Here is a 14,815-nt window from a genome sequence, read left to right as displayed (position 1 = left end):
AAAGAAGCAGTCTTCAATATGGTGGTTCTAAACACATCTCCAGGACAAAAGTCCTCCTGACTGGTGCATCTAATTAATAAATGCTTAGTTTTATTTTCTCATACTTTTGTACTCAAGGAGTAATATTGAGGAAAGATTGTTGCTTAAAATTGAATCAGGGTTCCAACAGGACACTGGACGATGGGACTGTTGACATGGTGATCCAGAGGAATGAACCAGATTGGAGTGAGAATGCCCCAAAGAATAGCAACCAGTAGGGGATGGAAAGAAGGCTGTAATTCTGAATCACACTGGGGTGTGTTGTATGTCCTGAGTATGTTGGGCATGGGCTCAAGTAAGAACTGTTGTCCATATTTTAGTTATTAGCCCTAGAATTCCAAACCTCCCAAGTCCCAAGCTTGCTGCATTTGGATGGACAGTGAGGGTGGAGGAGGAGAAAAAGAGTTGAAATTGGTGAAAGAAGTCAGAGAAGAGGATGAGGAAAGAGTCCCTTTAGGTTCAACACTCGAGAGTTGTTCACAATTAGCAGAACCCTGGCAGGCATAAATGATGTTTGCATATCTCTGCTGTCATTGGAGATAGTCATTGGATTAATATGGAAATTGAATTTCTGATTTATCTCTGGTTCATGTCATTATAGATTCAGGTTGTTAAAGAATGAGCACATACTTTCTGAGTCATTTTCTTCCAGGAATGGTGTAGCTTGAGACAGCACTTTTGAAATCTGCATTATATCTTTCAGGACAGTATGTATTTGAGGGCAGCCAAAGATTACTGGCATAACTTCGGAACTTATGAAGTTTAAATCTATATTTTATAAACAATTGGACACTTAGCACAGCACTGGAATAAAATGAGGGCATACCTGTCTTTGCTCAGTAGAGGTCATTCTGATCAACAGAAATCATACTTAAAATAAGTAGAGGAAATGCGGAGGACACCATTGTTGGCATATTTCATATGTAAGTTGACACCATTGGAAGTATCAAGAAATGGCCTCTTTCTTTCTCTTTTTGTTGAAGATTTTATTTATTTATTTGACAGAGAGATAGAGAGAGATCACAAGTAGGCAGAGAAGCAGACAGAAGGAGAGGGAGAAGCAGGCTCTCTGCTAGCAGGGAGCCCGACGCGGGGCTCTATCCCAGGACCCTGGGATCATGACCGGAGCCAAAGGCAACTGCTCAACTGACTTGAGTCACTCAGGTGCCCCAAGAAATGGCCTCTTTCTAAAAGAAAATTAATCCAACCCAAAGTGTGAACACAGCATCACTTTAAAAGTGAATCTCCACATGAATCGTCATCTGTGATTCATTCTTCCCCTGTATTTTAACATTGTACACCTTCATTTATCTGTCCATTTATTTAGCAAATATGTACACACATGCCAAACATTATTATGCTGGTGAATAGCTCAGAGATGACATCTGCCCTCAAAGAGTTCACAGTCTAAACAGAAAGAGAAAAAGCATCAGCAATGACAAGGCGCTGTGTTCACGTAAACCCCCAAGTGCCATGGGATTCTGAACCAGACTTGGGCAAAGTTGAGCCTGAGACCAAAAGGGCTAAATGAGAAGGGGGGAGAGCAGTTTATCCTTACCTTATGTATTCCTCCCCCCAATTCCCCAGAATTTCCCCTGAAGAGTGAGCCACTTTCCCCCTTTTAAACCACAGCCTAAATTTGATCAAGATTTCCACATGTTGATATTGACAAAAACACCACTAAATATTAAGAATGAAGAGAAAAAATGAAGAATATACAAACAGCACAGAAATTGTCAAATTTTCAAAGTGTAAGGTTTTGATCCTTAAGATAACTCTACATTGAGTCCAAAGAAGTAGTTAGTGCATCTTTGCTTACATCTAGCCTTGAGTTCTGCTCTCCTCAATCCACATCTTCTTGGGGAAGGGACATTCGTTTCTATCAGTGGGGAAGGAAAGTTCTAGGTAACTGTCCATTTCCCAGGAAAAACTTTTAAAAAAGTTACTTCACATAAATACCTTTCATTCTTAATCTCATTCAGAATTTTTCTCCCCACATCTAACTGACGTGTCTAAGGTACCCAACAAAACGAATTATCTCATGCTCATAGTACAAAAGGTGATGATTTTACCAGTATTACTTTCATGATGTAACACCATGTGTAATATGCACATATACAATAAGAAAGGATACTAAAAATTACAGAAAAGAAAGAAAATACCCAAATCATGATGAAGACTAAACAAAGGAAGGCATGGCCTAACTTCTAGGGGCTCCTACTGACCCAATCTATCTAGTGTGAGTACCAAAATAGTGATGTTGATGCATTTTAACCCATCAAACAAAATCATTATTTATTCATCTCTACTGATATAAATAAATGAATGTGGGAGATAGAAACTTTCCTTACTGTAGAATGCAAACTAATACATGTAGATGGAATTAGAAAACTAACATTTGTAAATCATCATTGTAATAATTGATTCAGACAAAAGTCATCAGTGTCTAAAGGATGAAAGTTTAAAGAGTAAGAAGATAATATGTAGTTTCAAATATCTCCACACAAGGGAAATTTGTCACTTTATGGTAGAGAAATGTGGTAGCTAACGCCTTAACCAACTAATGAATGTTCAGTGCCTTCTGATATGGTACACTGTGAAGAACAAGGCATCACTGTTCCTATTAAAAATCCCATAATCTGAGTTTAAAATGAGGAAACATCAGATAAGCCAAAAGTGGGAGACACTCAGAAAATATCAGGTCTACATGGATCCAAAATATCAAGATCACAAAAGGTGAGAAAATACTGACCAAAATATTCCACACTGAAGACTAAAGAGATATGATGCCAAAATGCAACACACAATTCTCAATTAAATCCTGGACTGGTGGAAAAATATTTTTCTGCTACAAAGGCCATTTTGGGGACAATTGCTGAAATAAGAATGGATTTCTAGGATTAGATGGTAATATTTTTTTAACATCAATCTGATTTTGTTGGATGTACTAGAGTTATGTATGAGGAGATTGTCATTTTCTTTTAGAAAATACACATGGGTATTTCAGGCCATCATGTCTGCAAATTATACTCAAATAGTTCAAGAGGAAAAAATAAATGATAGAGATAGAGGCAAATATAACATTTGGTCAAATGTTAATAACTGGGGAACTTGGGAGCATTTTTTTGGTTTGTTTTTTATTTTATTTTATTTTATTATTATTTTTTTACTGTTCTTGCAACACGTTTGTTAATGTTTAAATTATTTCAAAATAAAAAAAAAATAGTGAAGCAAATATGGAACCAAAAGGTAAATGGCATTATCTATATTTCAATGTTACTTCATACTTTTTCAAGCATTATCCTATTTTACACTGAAGGTAAAATTACACTTCAACTTATTTTTTCTTCAGCTTATATTTGGTCTTCTGCCTCAATGGACAACAGTTTTTAACAAAACATACACAGGTTGTAATATATGACTAATATACAAACTTGCAAAAATAATTTAATTATTAAGAAATTTTAAAAAGCTTATTAAGTTAAAAAAAAAGTCTTGATCTTATTGCTTTCTTTTTCCAGATGATTTAAATGGAACAATTTAGAATCAGACATTCCGCTTTGTTCTTTATAGACACAACAATACAACTCAATTTGCTCACCCTTTCTCTTTTTGCTAGGTTTCTTATGTCAAAGCTATTGATATTTGGATGGCAGTATGCCTCCTTTTTGTGTTTTCAGCACTTCTGGAATATGCAGCTGTAAATTTTGTATCAAGACAACACAAAGAACTTCTGAGATTTCGACGAAAGAGAAAGAATAAGGTAGGCAATTAAAAGCATCAGGTTTGGCGGGATACCAGTTTACACTGAAAAGTAAATTTGTTATATGAAATAGAGTGGTGCAGAGAGGAAGTGAATTCTGAGAACCAAAAGATACAAATATTTCTTTGGTTTTGTCCAATCGAAACTGAAATTGTCAAAAATAGCTTCAGGGATAACATGGTGACATGCAGTTCTACTTTACACAGCATATCTACTGGCATGAGAGCTTTATCAACCTCTTTCTAATGTATTTCTTAGAACAACATTTTTTGCTTCAATTATCAAAATATATCATTTCTTACTTGCAATGTGAATGTGTTCCTGATGGTCTTACTTGACATGTCACTGGCTATAGCTATTAAAGTTGTTCCTTTTATCAAACAAATTCCTTTCATCGTTTCCATAAAATACCACCTATTTGTTAATGCTATGACGTTCATGTAGAACTATGTGGTCCTTTGCTCATGCATACTTTCGTGTTTTTAAGATATTTATACTGAATCTCTATGGGAAACACAAGAAGGTGTTATTATTGCCTTGCCATACCTGTTCAGTGAAACCCAGAAGAAATTGTATTGAGGACATGATTAGGAGACCACAGGAAGTTGCAGAAGTAATCTCATAATTGAATATGGATGTACAGAATGGAGTTGTTCCCCTCTATTAAGAGTTATAATGTTGTCTTTATGTGTACATGAGCCCGATCAACCCCCTTTCTTCTTCTGGAAGGGAGTGTTTCTATTGACCAGCATATCTATGAGTTTACTTCTTTTCATATAAATGTGCCAAGTGACATTTAAAAGCAAATGGACGCATATGCAATAGAGAAATGTCAAAGTTTATGCAACAGGAGAAATTATGGCCAGAATCCAATGTATTGGAATATTTAAGTCAAACCATACTCAAACCTTAGAAATAATAGTCTGGTTCATATAAGATGCATTTTTAAGGACTTTGAAAGGATTTAATTTTTTTGAGGTTTTCTTGTGGTTTCTGAATTATTCACTGCAATTTACACATTCATAAAATTTTGTAAAGCCCTAAGCCCATGATCTCTTAGTACTGAGCATTAAACATATTCTAAAGTAATAATGAATTCAGCCATGTCTTATTGACTCCCTCATCATGGTAAATACCCAAATCTCAGTATCATGGAAGGAACATCAAGGACTGTGCTCCTCTGAGTAACTCATGGGTGGGACGAAAACAGTGTCTGAGCTTTTATTTGATCAAGTTGGTATGAAAATAAAAGCACAAAATTTGTATATTGAAACATATTTTAATAGAGAGGTTCACTTTTCTCTCTTTCTCCACACCACACCCCCGTCTGCTGGTTTCCTTATACTTTTCCCCATCTTTTTCTCGTTCTTTCCTCCCCTTTTTTCTCCCTCCCTACTGCCTACTTGCTCCTCTTTCCTCTCATGACACTTGGCACTGGATGAAACACTATCACAGGACAAAAAAATGCTGTATCACAACAGTAAGGTTCCTGTTTTCCTTTCCCTTAAACGACTGATACAGACGATTTTTCCTTCTAGTGTCATTAATCTGAAGTAAAGTAATACTTATTTCCCTTTCTCATTTTGGTTTGCTTTCTCACTTTTTTTTTCCATTTCTCTGCCTTTCTCCGCCTTCCTATACAATGTAGAATGTATCAGCCAGGTGCTGGAAAATATTAGGTATGTGATGTCCAAAGGGCAATTGAGAGTTCACATTCCACACCCACCACACATCCAACGACCGCAGTGTCCAATGGGTAACAGAATAGACTGTAACTGTAGATGCTCAGTTTCAGTTCTCCTTTAAAAAAAAAAAAAAAATTATCCTACCAAAGTAGCTCTTGAGTTTCACTCCCAGTAAGAACATCAGGATATATAGTGAAGCCCGTAACTTTTTGCTCACAGAAAGATGATAAGATTAAATTTTCTAATGAGTGACTCTCTAGGAAAATATAGAAATGCAAAAAGAGTAATATCTTATTATTTTCTAATGACCAGTTGAAATATTCAGGGAGTGAATATTGTAGTGGAGATTTAGTGCAAGAAAAAAAAAATAGGGTTTTTGTTTTGTTTTTAGTTCATTTCCTACTTGGGGGGTTGGATAGCTTGCATATGTGAAAACTGATTAATTTGATACATATGTATGTGTAAATGATATATGCAATTAAAAACAGTTGTGCAATTATATTTACTCATATATGACTTGATTCTCTGGTTTCTCAATCCCTCTTGGTCCACTTTACCTTCCCACAGACAGAAGCTTTTGCATTGGAGAAGTTTTACCGTTTCTCAGACACGGTAAATTCACTTTCTTAACTCTAAGTAGAGGAATGTGGTCATCAGTGAAAAAAGCAGAGAGCGTATTCTGCACCCATGCAGTGTTTGGTGGGGAAACACGGCCCCTTGCATAGTTCAAGTTAAATGATCAGCATGCCCCTTCAGCTAAGGATATTCTCTTTTTCAAAGTCCATTTGTCTTCCCTCACTCAGTAAAAAATATTTAAATATTATCCTTCATCTAATCAACTGAGTTATTTGATTGGACAAAATGATCTTTAAATATACATTAAACAAAATAACACATATAATCTTATAATAGTCTACATGAAAGAAATAGTCATTTGTCTTGACAAAATCAGTTCCAAAAATTCATAGAAAATTTAATTGTACAAATAAGTTCTAAATGCAGCCTTTTTGGTCAGAAAATAGAGGCCTATAAATAAGGCAAAAATAAAATACTTTGTCCAACCTATGTATCTCTAGAATCCCTTCTTAATGTTAAAAGAAGTTGATATTCTTTATAATAAAGGAGTGATTTTGGTTTTTTGATAGCAGCATCCTTTGAGATGTTTGATTAAAAAGAGATCACAAGGTCACATGTCCAAGTATAATAGCTGAGTAGTTAGAAAGGTAGTCTATACTAGAGCAGATTAGTTTTTGGACTTGACCACTATAATATAGCATTCAATGATTGCATTTAAACATACCCAAGCCAAGAATCTGGACTGGGAAATAATAAACAGTCCAGTCTATTAAAATTAAATTTCTGAAATAAAGTGCATTTAAACATACCTCCCGAGATGATTCTGCTGTACATCTTGGTTAAGAATAGATATAACATTAGGTGAAAAGACCAGAAACACATTACATTCATCTAATTGAAGGTTTCTCAATTTCATACCATGTTATCTAGAGCCAGTATTATTTTAAAGCACTTACTAAGTTTTCTTATATTATAACATGTAATCATTCAATTATTTTTTCTACTAATATTGTATATTTGTTCCCAACATAGCTAGCCACTTCCCACTTCACCTTTATTTTCTCATCCCTGGGGGAAAAAATTCACTTGATCCAATTACTTTTACTTAATTATCTTAACTATAAATTTTGACAAATTTTAATTGCTTTGTGTTTGCATAACACAAATAGCTTCTTTGGGAGAAAATATATTTAAATTTCTAGTAACTAAGCATTTAATGCCTATAGCAGCTTTAGTATAGAAAATACATTTAATTAAGTATTGCTTTACAAAAACAATGCACAAAGAAGTCTGATGAAAACTTAGGTTTACCTCAGCAGCAACCAATCAATATTTGTTTTTTAAAAAGAAACAGTATGGTAATGCAAAGACATTCATTAGAAATTTATGCATTCCATTTATTTTGTAATAATGCAAATTTGGGGGTGATCATTTTGACTTTTTGAAAACTATTTTTCTCAACCTAATGACCCTTTGGGCTGACCAAATTCATCATTTTTTAAAAAATATGTATTTTGCTTAGAAACAGAGCAATGTAAATCTTTAAATTAACATAATCTAAATGAGTCTAAATGAGCTAAATGTTGGCCCCAAGCCCTTTATCTTCACGAGTATGAACTTACATAGTTTTTCCAAGCACGCTAAGTTGGCAGAATAGGCAAAGTAAATAAAATAGCCTCAATATAAAAAGTTTATTACAGCAGGGGACCTTACATTATTCCTAGGAAAGTTTTAACTTGGTTCAGCATTGGCTTAGCATTGTATGGAATCTCTTATAACTGACCTTTTCTCTATTAAGGTACAAGCGGTCTTTTGTGAAAGAATACAAGTTTGCTCTTGCATCCAAATTTCCCCACCCCACACTGTCATAGCCTGCTGTGTGCTGATTACCCACTGCACCATGTCATAGACGCTTATCCCCAGTGCTGTATATGTGTGGGTGTATGCATGATATGAAAATACTTTGGTCAGAAGTTTGCTCTTCCCACGTGTGATATCATCACTTTAGTCCTGCAAGGGTATAAAGATGTGCCAAAATGTTTCTGTATCTATGTTCTTTTTTTAAAGAAATGGCTGATATGGGGTTGCATTTCATGTAGCTTCTCCTGCATCACAGTGTACTGATGCAATGGTTTGTGGAGAGAAGACACTACCCACGGTATTCTAGCGCCTCTAGCTTCCTGCTTGTTATTGGTAGTCATTATTATTTATATGCTCAGATGAAATAAAGGTGGACCATTAGTTCTAGACTTGAGAAACAACCACCAAGTTTAGATTCTGTGAGCCACGATGGTTATCTTTTTACAATTAAGATATCACTAACTGCATTTTGACTATCTGTACAAAACTTGTCATTAATTTATTGACTTACGTGTTTACATGCTGTCTTACTTCAAAAATAACTCAGGGTAATTTCTAAGGGTAACAAATGATTGTTTTTACTAATGTGTATTTGAGTGACTCTGATTTACAGGGGTTTGAAATTTTATCCTCTCAGGTAAAGCAGATATTGTAAGAATTTAATGATTTCCTGCAAACAAATATCTGGAGTTTGTGTTAAATACACCTAAATCTTAGAGCTATGTCCCTTTGAAATATCTGATTAGGAAAATAGTATTCAACAAACTAATACAATCTCTAGTTAATCTAATTTTACATGCATTATAGTGATTTTCATCTCAAAGTAAACTGAAGGGTACATAGTGCCTTTATACATGTTGTCTATTTATAATGTATTATTTTATGTCAGTCCATAATTCTGAGTTCACACTAAATGAATCTAACATATTGTGCTAGGACTAGATATATGGGTGTTTAAAAAGTATTTTATTGATTTCTCATCAATCTCCTAAAATGTATGTGTTCCATTTTTATATTGTTTTAAGTGTTCATCTTTTTAAACTTACATTTTACCATTTATCAACTTCCAGACCATTTCTGAATCTAAATTCAATACACCAAACATGAACTTGGCTAATTCATAACTAATTCACGTGTCATCAATAATAAATGCAAAATTCTCCTGCTAATTAGATTTCAAAGAATTTTATATTGACAGTTGACTTGTAACTATGAAGTATCTTTAACGTCATCTATAATTACATTTTTTAAGCTTTCCAAATTTCAAAATAATAGAGAAATGTATATAGATGTATTAAACTGAGTATTCTATTTTCAACTGGTATTTATTTTGGAAAAAGAATTTTTAGTTTATTCACATATTTCATCTTACCTCAGCATTTTCTAAGCGATGGTGATTTTTCTCAACAAAAATGAGCCATTGTTATGTTCCTTAGTAATTTTTTTTCAAAATCCACACATTGAAATCATGTAAGTGGAAATTAATAGCAATTCACTTTTCCTTCCTTTGTCACTTTTCTATTTGGCAATTAGAAGTTACAGAAAATGATTTCAACAGAAAGACCTCTGGCATAATTACTGAATATCTTGAGTATATATAGAATGCACAAAGGCACCTACCAGGGGAGAAACATTAGGATGAAAATAATGTATTTAATGCTGTTGTATCTCACAGCAGTTCACACAATAAATCATCACTCATGCTATCTTGGAGGATCCATGTTTTATTACCACTCATTAGTAAGCTTCATTTCTTCACCATTTCCACACCCAAAAGTAAGATTTTTTTTCTTTGGTCATTTTTGAGGACTAAGAAGAGGATAGGAAATTAATTCTTATCTCACATGTATGTTGATATATATCTTTTTGTGATGGAAATGAAACAATTCAACTGAATGACACAGTCTATGCTTGGATTTTCTATTTTTAATATTTCTAGTTATAATATACATGTTAGTGTGAGTCAGTCTTTGGCCTAATCCTCTAAGTAAATGAAAAAGTATATAGAATGTTCCCCAGTGTGGTATCGATGCTTAATTACTGAAACATTTTTCTCACTTTCAAACAGTGAAAATGGGTCCTCTTATTGAAAGAACTATATGCTAACTAAATGGATTTGTACATTTTTCATTACCTACCCTTCTGACATGCTTACAGCATATTAGGAAGGTTTTACCTGTGAATAAATTAAGCCATTTCTTCACTTTTACCTTTTTAATCAGCTATGTTCTTTTGCTCATTTTTAGTTCATTCTGTTTAATCTTTATCATTGCCTATATTTTGAATTGGAAAGTGCTTAACTTTATGAATATCAAATATTGGCTAACACATAGTGTTGGATTCAAAAGTTTTAGATGTTTGTCTAAACCCTTTGCTCATTTGGCCTTTAGTCTATTAGAAACTCAAGCTGAAGATGACTGCAGAAAACTGAATTATGCCCAAGAAATATTTGAGTACTAACTGGAATAAAAAATATCACTGCACAACTAAACATACATAAACACAGGGTAATTTTATGACTGAGTTTTACAAAACAAAGAAATTATCCATAAAATAGTTTGATGCTCCTTCTAATATAATAATCTAATACTAACAGTGATCTATTAGAAATGCTTCATCCATTCTTAAAATTATTATTTTAAGTGTAGCTTTTGGGGGAAAAAGAAAAAAAACAACTGTTATAGCCCAGTCCCTTAACAACGCAACGACAACAAAATCACATGATTTTTCTGCAGTCCAAGGGTCCTTGTTCTCTCCCTCATTTTCTGGCCATCTGGACTGTTGGGCTAGATAGGAAGCTGGCCCAACAGAACTGAGATCCTGTTTCTGAAGAAGCAAGATGTCTCCATGTGCCTTATCTCACGGGCACATCCAAAATATATGTTCAAAACAATGATGACTCCTTGATTGCAGAAACTAGATTTGCAAAGAATCCTAGCAGTCAGATAGCAAAACCCATCTATTATAACAGTATGACAGTGAAGGTTACAGCAGAAATGTGATCTTTTCAGTTTTATGACCTTGGTTAATTTTTAGTGCAACAGTACCCAAGTGCAAGGCCATTTGCAGAGTCAGCAACTGGGCCGGCCTATTTTACATAGTACTTTGTTGCGAGTTTGGTATTTAAAAGACCTAAGAGGACAATGATTCCGGTTGTTATTTGTAGTTTCCTTTCAGGTTGTGTATTATGCATAATAACACAATTATAATAAACAAAATATTGAAAAATACAATAACCTTAATTTGAGTACTTTATTAAGCATTTTATATTCTTTCCCTCACCCTAAAAAAACCTGCTAGATAGTGTATAATCTTTCCCTGGGATAAGAAACCAAGAATCTGAGAGTTAAGTAATGAAGGCAATCCATACTCTGGGCAATAGATGATGAATGCTTAATTATACATTTGCATTTTGAATGTCAATCTTGAGTCAGATTTTAAATTTGGATCATCTAATGTTTTTGCGACATAGGAAATAATTCAAAATTACTTCTCTTAACATATATGTTTTATAATTGCAAATACCCAACCTATTTTCGTGTTTTTAGAACCTAAGTTCTCCTCAACATCTTAGTGTCATTGCCATTACCAGGGAATAAGTATTTGAACAAGATATTTTCACGAGGGAAATGTTTTTACTGAAATTAAAAGTTTCTATTTTTTCAACTCCACAATTAATTAGAAATATGATACATTAGTGAAATAATTTTCCAGGTGCTTTTGAGAAGAATAATGCACCAAATCACACTGTAACACATAATTACCTGAAACCTATTGTCCAGGATACACGTAGGCGCCATTGATTTAAAAATGGATAAAGACACAGATCATATAGATTGCCTTGTGTATAGTCCTACTTAGAAACAGCTTTCCTTAAAAGCAGAAATTATTAAATAATAATATAATAGTTAAATACTAACACAAAAGTCATCCTAGACTATGTTTTCATAAAGTGCCACTTAAAATCTAAATTAGAGTATTAGAAGAATCCAAAGACTGTTGCATCACTAAAAATTCAAAACTACTAGATAGATACTTTGTGCCTCCTGGAAACTCTTGTTTCCACAACTTGGTTGTGTGTTCTGATCACCTAAAGAGCTTGGTGGTGGGACAACCTAAAGGCTAATAAGTTTGAACTTCCACAACTGCCCATCTAGAAAACTGGATCTCAGCAACTCCTCCCAGTGATGCCAAGACAGGTGTTAGTCTTGTATAAGAAACATTGCCTTCCCCTAGACTATCATTATTGCGTGCACGTAGAATGATGGTAATCTTATAAGTTGTTGTCAAATTTTATGAGGGACCCATGCTACCTAAAGACTATTAAGTTTAAATTGTTCCAGTTTGTCAATTTTTCTATTAAAAAAAAAATCTAAATATCAAGTAGCTTTGTTCATTACCACACCACAGCCCTGATTACAGGTTTTAGGAAGCAACCATGCTTACGAGACAGAAATAAGCTTTGATTTCATATGTCATTTATAGATGGTCAAAAGGCAGGAGAAACAGCGAAGAAAGTATCTTCCTCTAATGGAGAAGCTTCATGGGACTCAAACACATCAGATCTTTTGTCCCCTCACAAACAGAGAGCATGGATGTCTTCCTAGTTTAAAAAGAAAAAGATATGTATCATAAGCAGCAATGATCCCTTTAGCTAGAAAATGCAATCATGGTCCCAGAACCATTATATCAAGTATACAATATACATTCATATTGTCCATCAAAACTATTATAACACAAAAGAAGTACCCGTGAGGCAGGAAGGACAGAATTGTGTCCCAGCATTGCGCCCGACCCTCACACTTCCACCACCAGACACTAGAAACTTATTAAAGGCTGTCCTCATTATGGTCACTCATAGCTACATGATCGACACACTCATCCAGTGAACTAGCCAGCTCATGTCCTTGTCACCCTATCTTCAGTAACAAGTGTTTTAATTGCTCATTCCAACTTCTATTTTAATGTCTTCGTTATGTTGTTCTCTTGGGCCATTTTATACCCTGGTCATGCTTAAATGTATTCCTTTGTCCAATGAGATCTGTTTCAGGAGCACAGACTGATATAAAAACACTTTGTTCCAAGCCATTAATAGTATTTTCAGCTGTGGCTTGTTAACCGTGTAAACAAAGCCCAAGATGGACTCACTGTCTATTTCTGCCAAAATCCACTGAATCCTCCAGGAACCCTAATCAAAGACCTTACTATTCCATCTGCCAGCTCCGTGTTAGCACTTACCCTCAGGAGATTTAGCTCAAAGGCAATGTTCAAGCAATATTTTCTTTCATTAATATTCAGGTCAAGATCCCACTACATCAGTGGCTCTATTGCACAACAGAGGACTGTGTCACGGTTTTGTCCATTGCTGCGTGGTCTGGACACCACCACGGCCACTTCCATGGCCAGTCCAAGACATCTGCTTTGGCATTCTAGTCCCCTTCTGAGACAGCAACTAGGCAGGGATTACCTGACCTAATTTAATTCTACCCTGGAATTTTTTTTTTAAAGATTTTATTTATTTATTTGACAGAGAGAGATCACAGTAGATAGAGAGGCAGGCAGAGAGAGAGAGAGGGAAGCAGGCTCCCTGCTGAGCAGAGAGCCTGATGCGGGACTCGATCTCAGGACCCTGAGATCATGACCTGAGCCAAAGGCAGTGGCTTAACCCACTGAGCCACTCAGGCACCTGTACCCTGGAATTTTTATAAGGAGTTTCATCAGCCACCCTGGGATGTTCTTAAATGTCCACCTGACCAGCCCATTTGCCTGAGCATAAGGCAAGACCAGTGGCTAGGGTCAGGAGTTTTTGACTCTGAGAGGAAGAACCAGTTCTCCTGATACTGCCACACATGCTGGTTCTCAAGTCAGCCCATTTTGTAGACTTACCTTGCTTTCTTCAACTACACTTTTTTTATTTGACTTCAGGTATGGTTTGAGCCCTGATCTTCTCTATAAAAGTTTCCATCAGTCAACCAGGTGACCTGTTTTGTCTCAGTGGGAAGAGAATCATGAGGTTCATATCACTTACTCCAAGAAGCTCAACTAGAGATTCCATCTCTGGTCCATTGTCAAAAAGGCCATGATTTACTTTGAGTAAATCCCCTTAGCTTGTTCCTAAATAATATCATTTTCATTTTTTTAGGTCACTACCATTGAAATACCTTGCTGACATTATCTATCATAACATGATGGGTGTTTTATTTTATTTTTTAAATTATTTTTTAAATAATATTTTTAAAGATTTTATTGATGTATTTTAGACAGAGAGAGGGACAGAGAGCACCAGCATGAGCAGTGTCGTGGGGTTGGGGGTGGAGGGCAGAGGGAGAAGCAGGCTTCCTGCTGAGCAGAGCGCCTGACGCAGGACTCAATCTCAGGACTCAATCTCAGGACTCCACAATCATGACCTGAGCCAAAGATAGTCACTCAACCAACTAAGTCACCCAGGTGCCCCAATAAGATGGGTATTTTAAACCTAAGTAGAGGGTGATGCCTTTCAGGTTCCTTCAGTTTGGGGACTGTTTCTACCAGAGCACAGGAGAATGTCAGTAGTTGGCATTCAATTAGATTAAACCTACTCACAGCATGGAGAGCTTTCTAGTCTTGAATTCTGGCAGCCATCTTAGGGCACCACTGTTGAGCCTTTTCCAGAAATGTCAGTCTACGTGTGTTAGTAGCAGATAGACCTAGCAGGGATGAATGTTAAGGTCTCAGAGAGGTTACTTGGGCTATTGCCTGCCTCAAACCTCTCACCCCTGTTTACCCCTGTTCCCCTTTCCAATTCAGACTGTCTTCTAGTCACTTTATACAAGAGGCCCATAGAAATAAAAATATACCTGCCAAATTTCAAATAGTGCTACAGCTGGTTTTCTCATGGTGAGATGCAGAAGAG

General features: G+C 35.4%; 1 protein-coding gene across 2 annotated transcripts in view; it reads left to right on the top strand.

Moving 5' to 3' along the window:
• The window catches only part of GLRA3 (glycine receptor alpha 3), a gene marked incomplete at both ends in the record, with an annotated part of 181,118 nt that overhangs the window by 160,768 nt on the left and 5,535 nt on the right, over positions 1-14,815 (top strand). Inside the window, 2 exons of one of the 2 annotated variants that reach the window (XM_080797670.1) lie at positions 3,659-3,802; positions 6,055-6,099. In XM_080797670.1, coding sequence (XP_080653796.1) covers positions 3,659-3,802; positions 6,055-6,099 — 189 coding nt within the window. The remainder of the gene's footprint in view (positions 1-3,658; positions 3,803-6,054; positions 6,100-14,815) is intronic. The other variant, XM_080797669.1, reaches the window with a different exon arrangement.

This window comes from Martes martes (genome assembly GCF_963455335.1).
Source record: "Martes martes genome assembly, chromosome: 2".
NCBI lineage: Eukaryota > Metazoa > Chordata > Mammalia > Carnivora > Mustelidae > Martes > Martes martes.
Note: the sequence above shows the minus strand (reverse complement) of the source record. Positions and strands in the feature narration are given on the sequence as shown.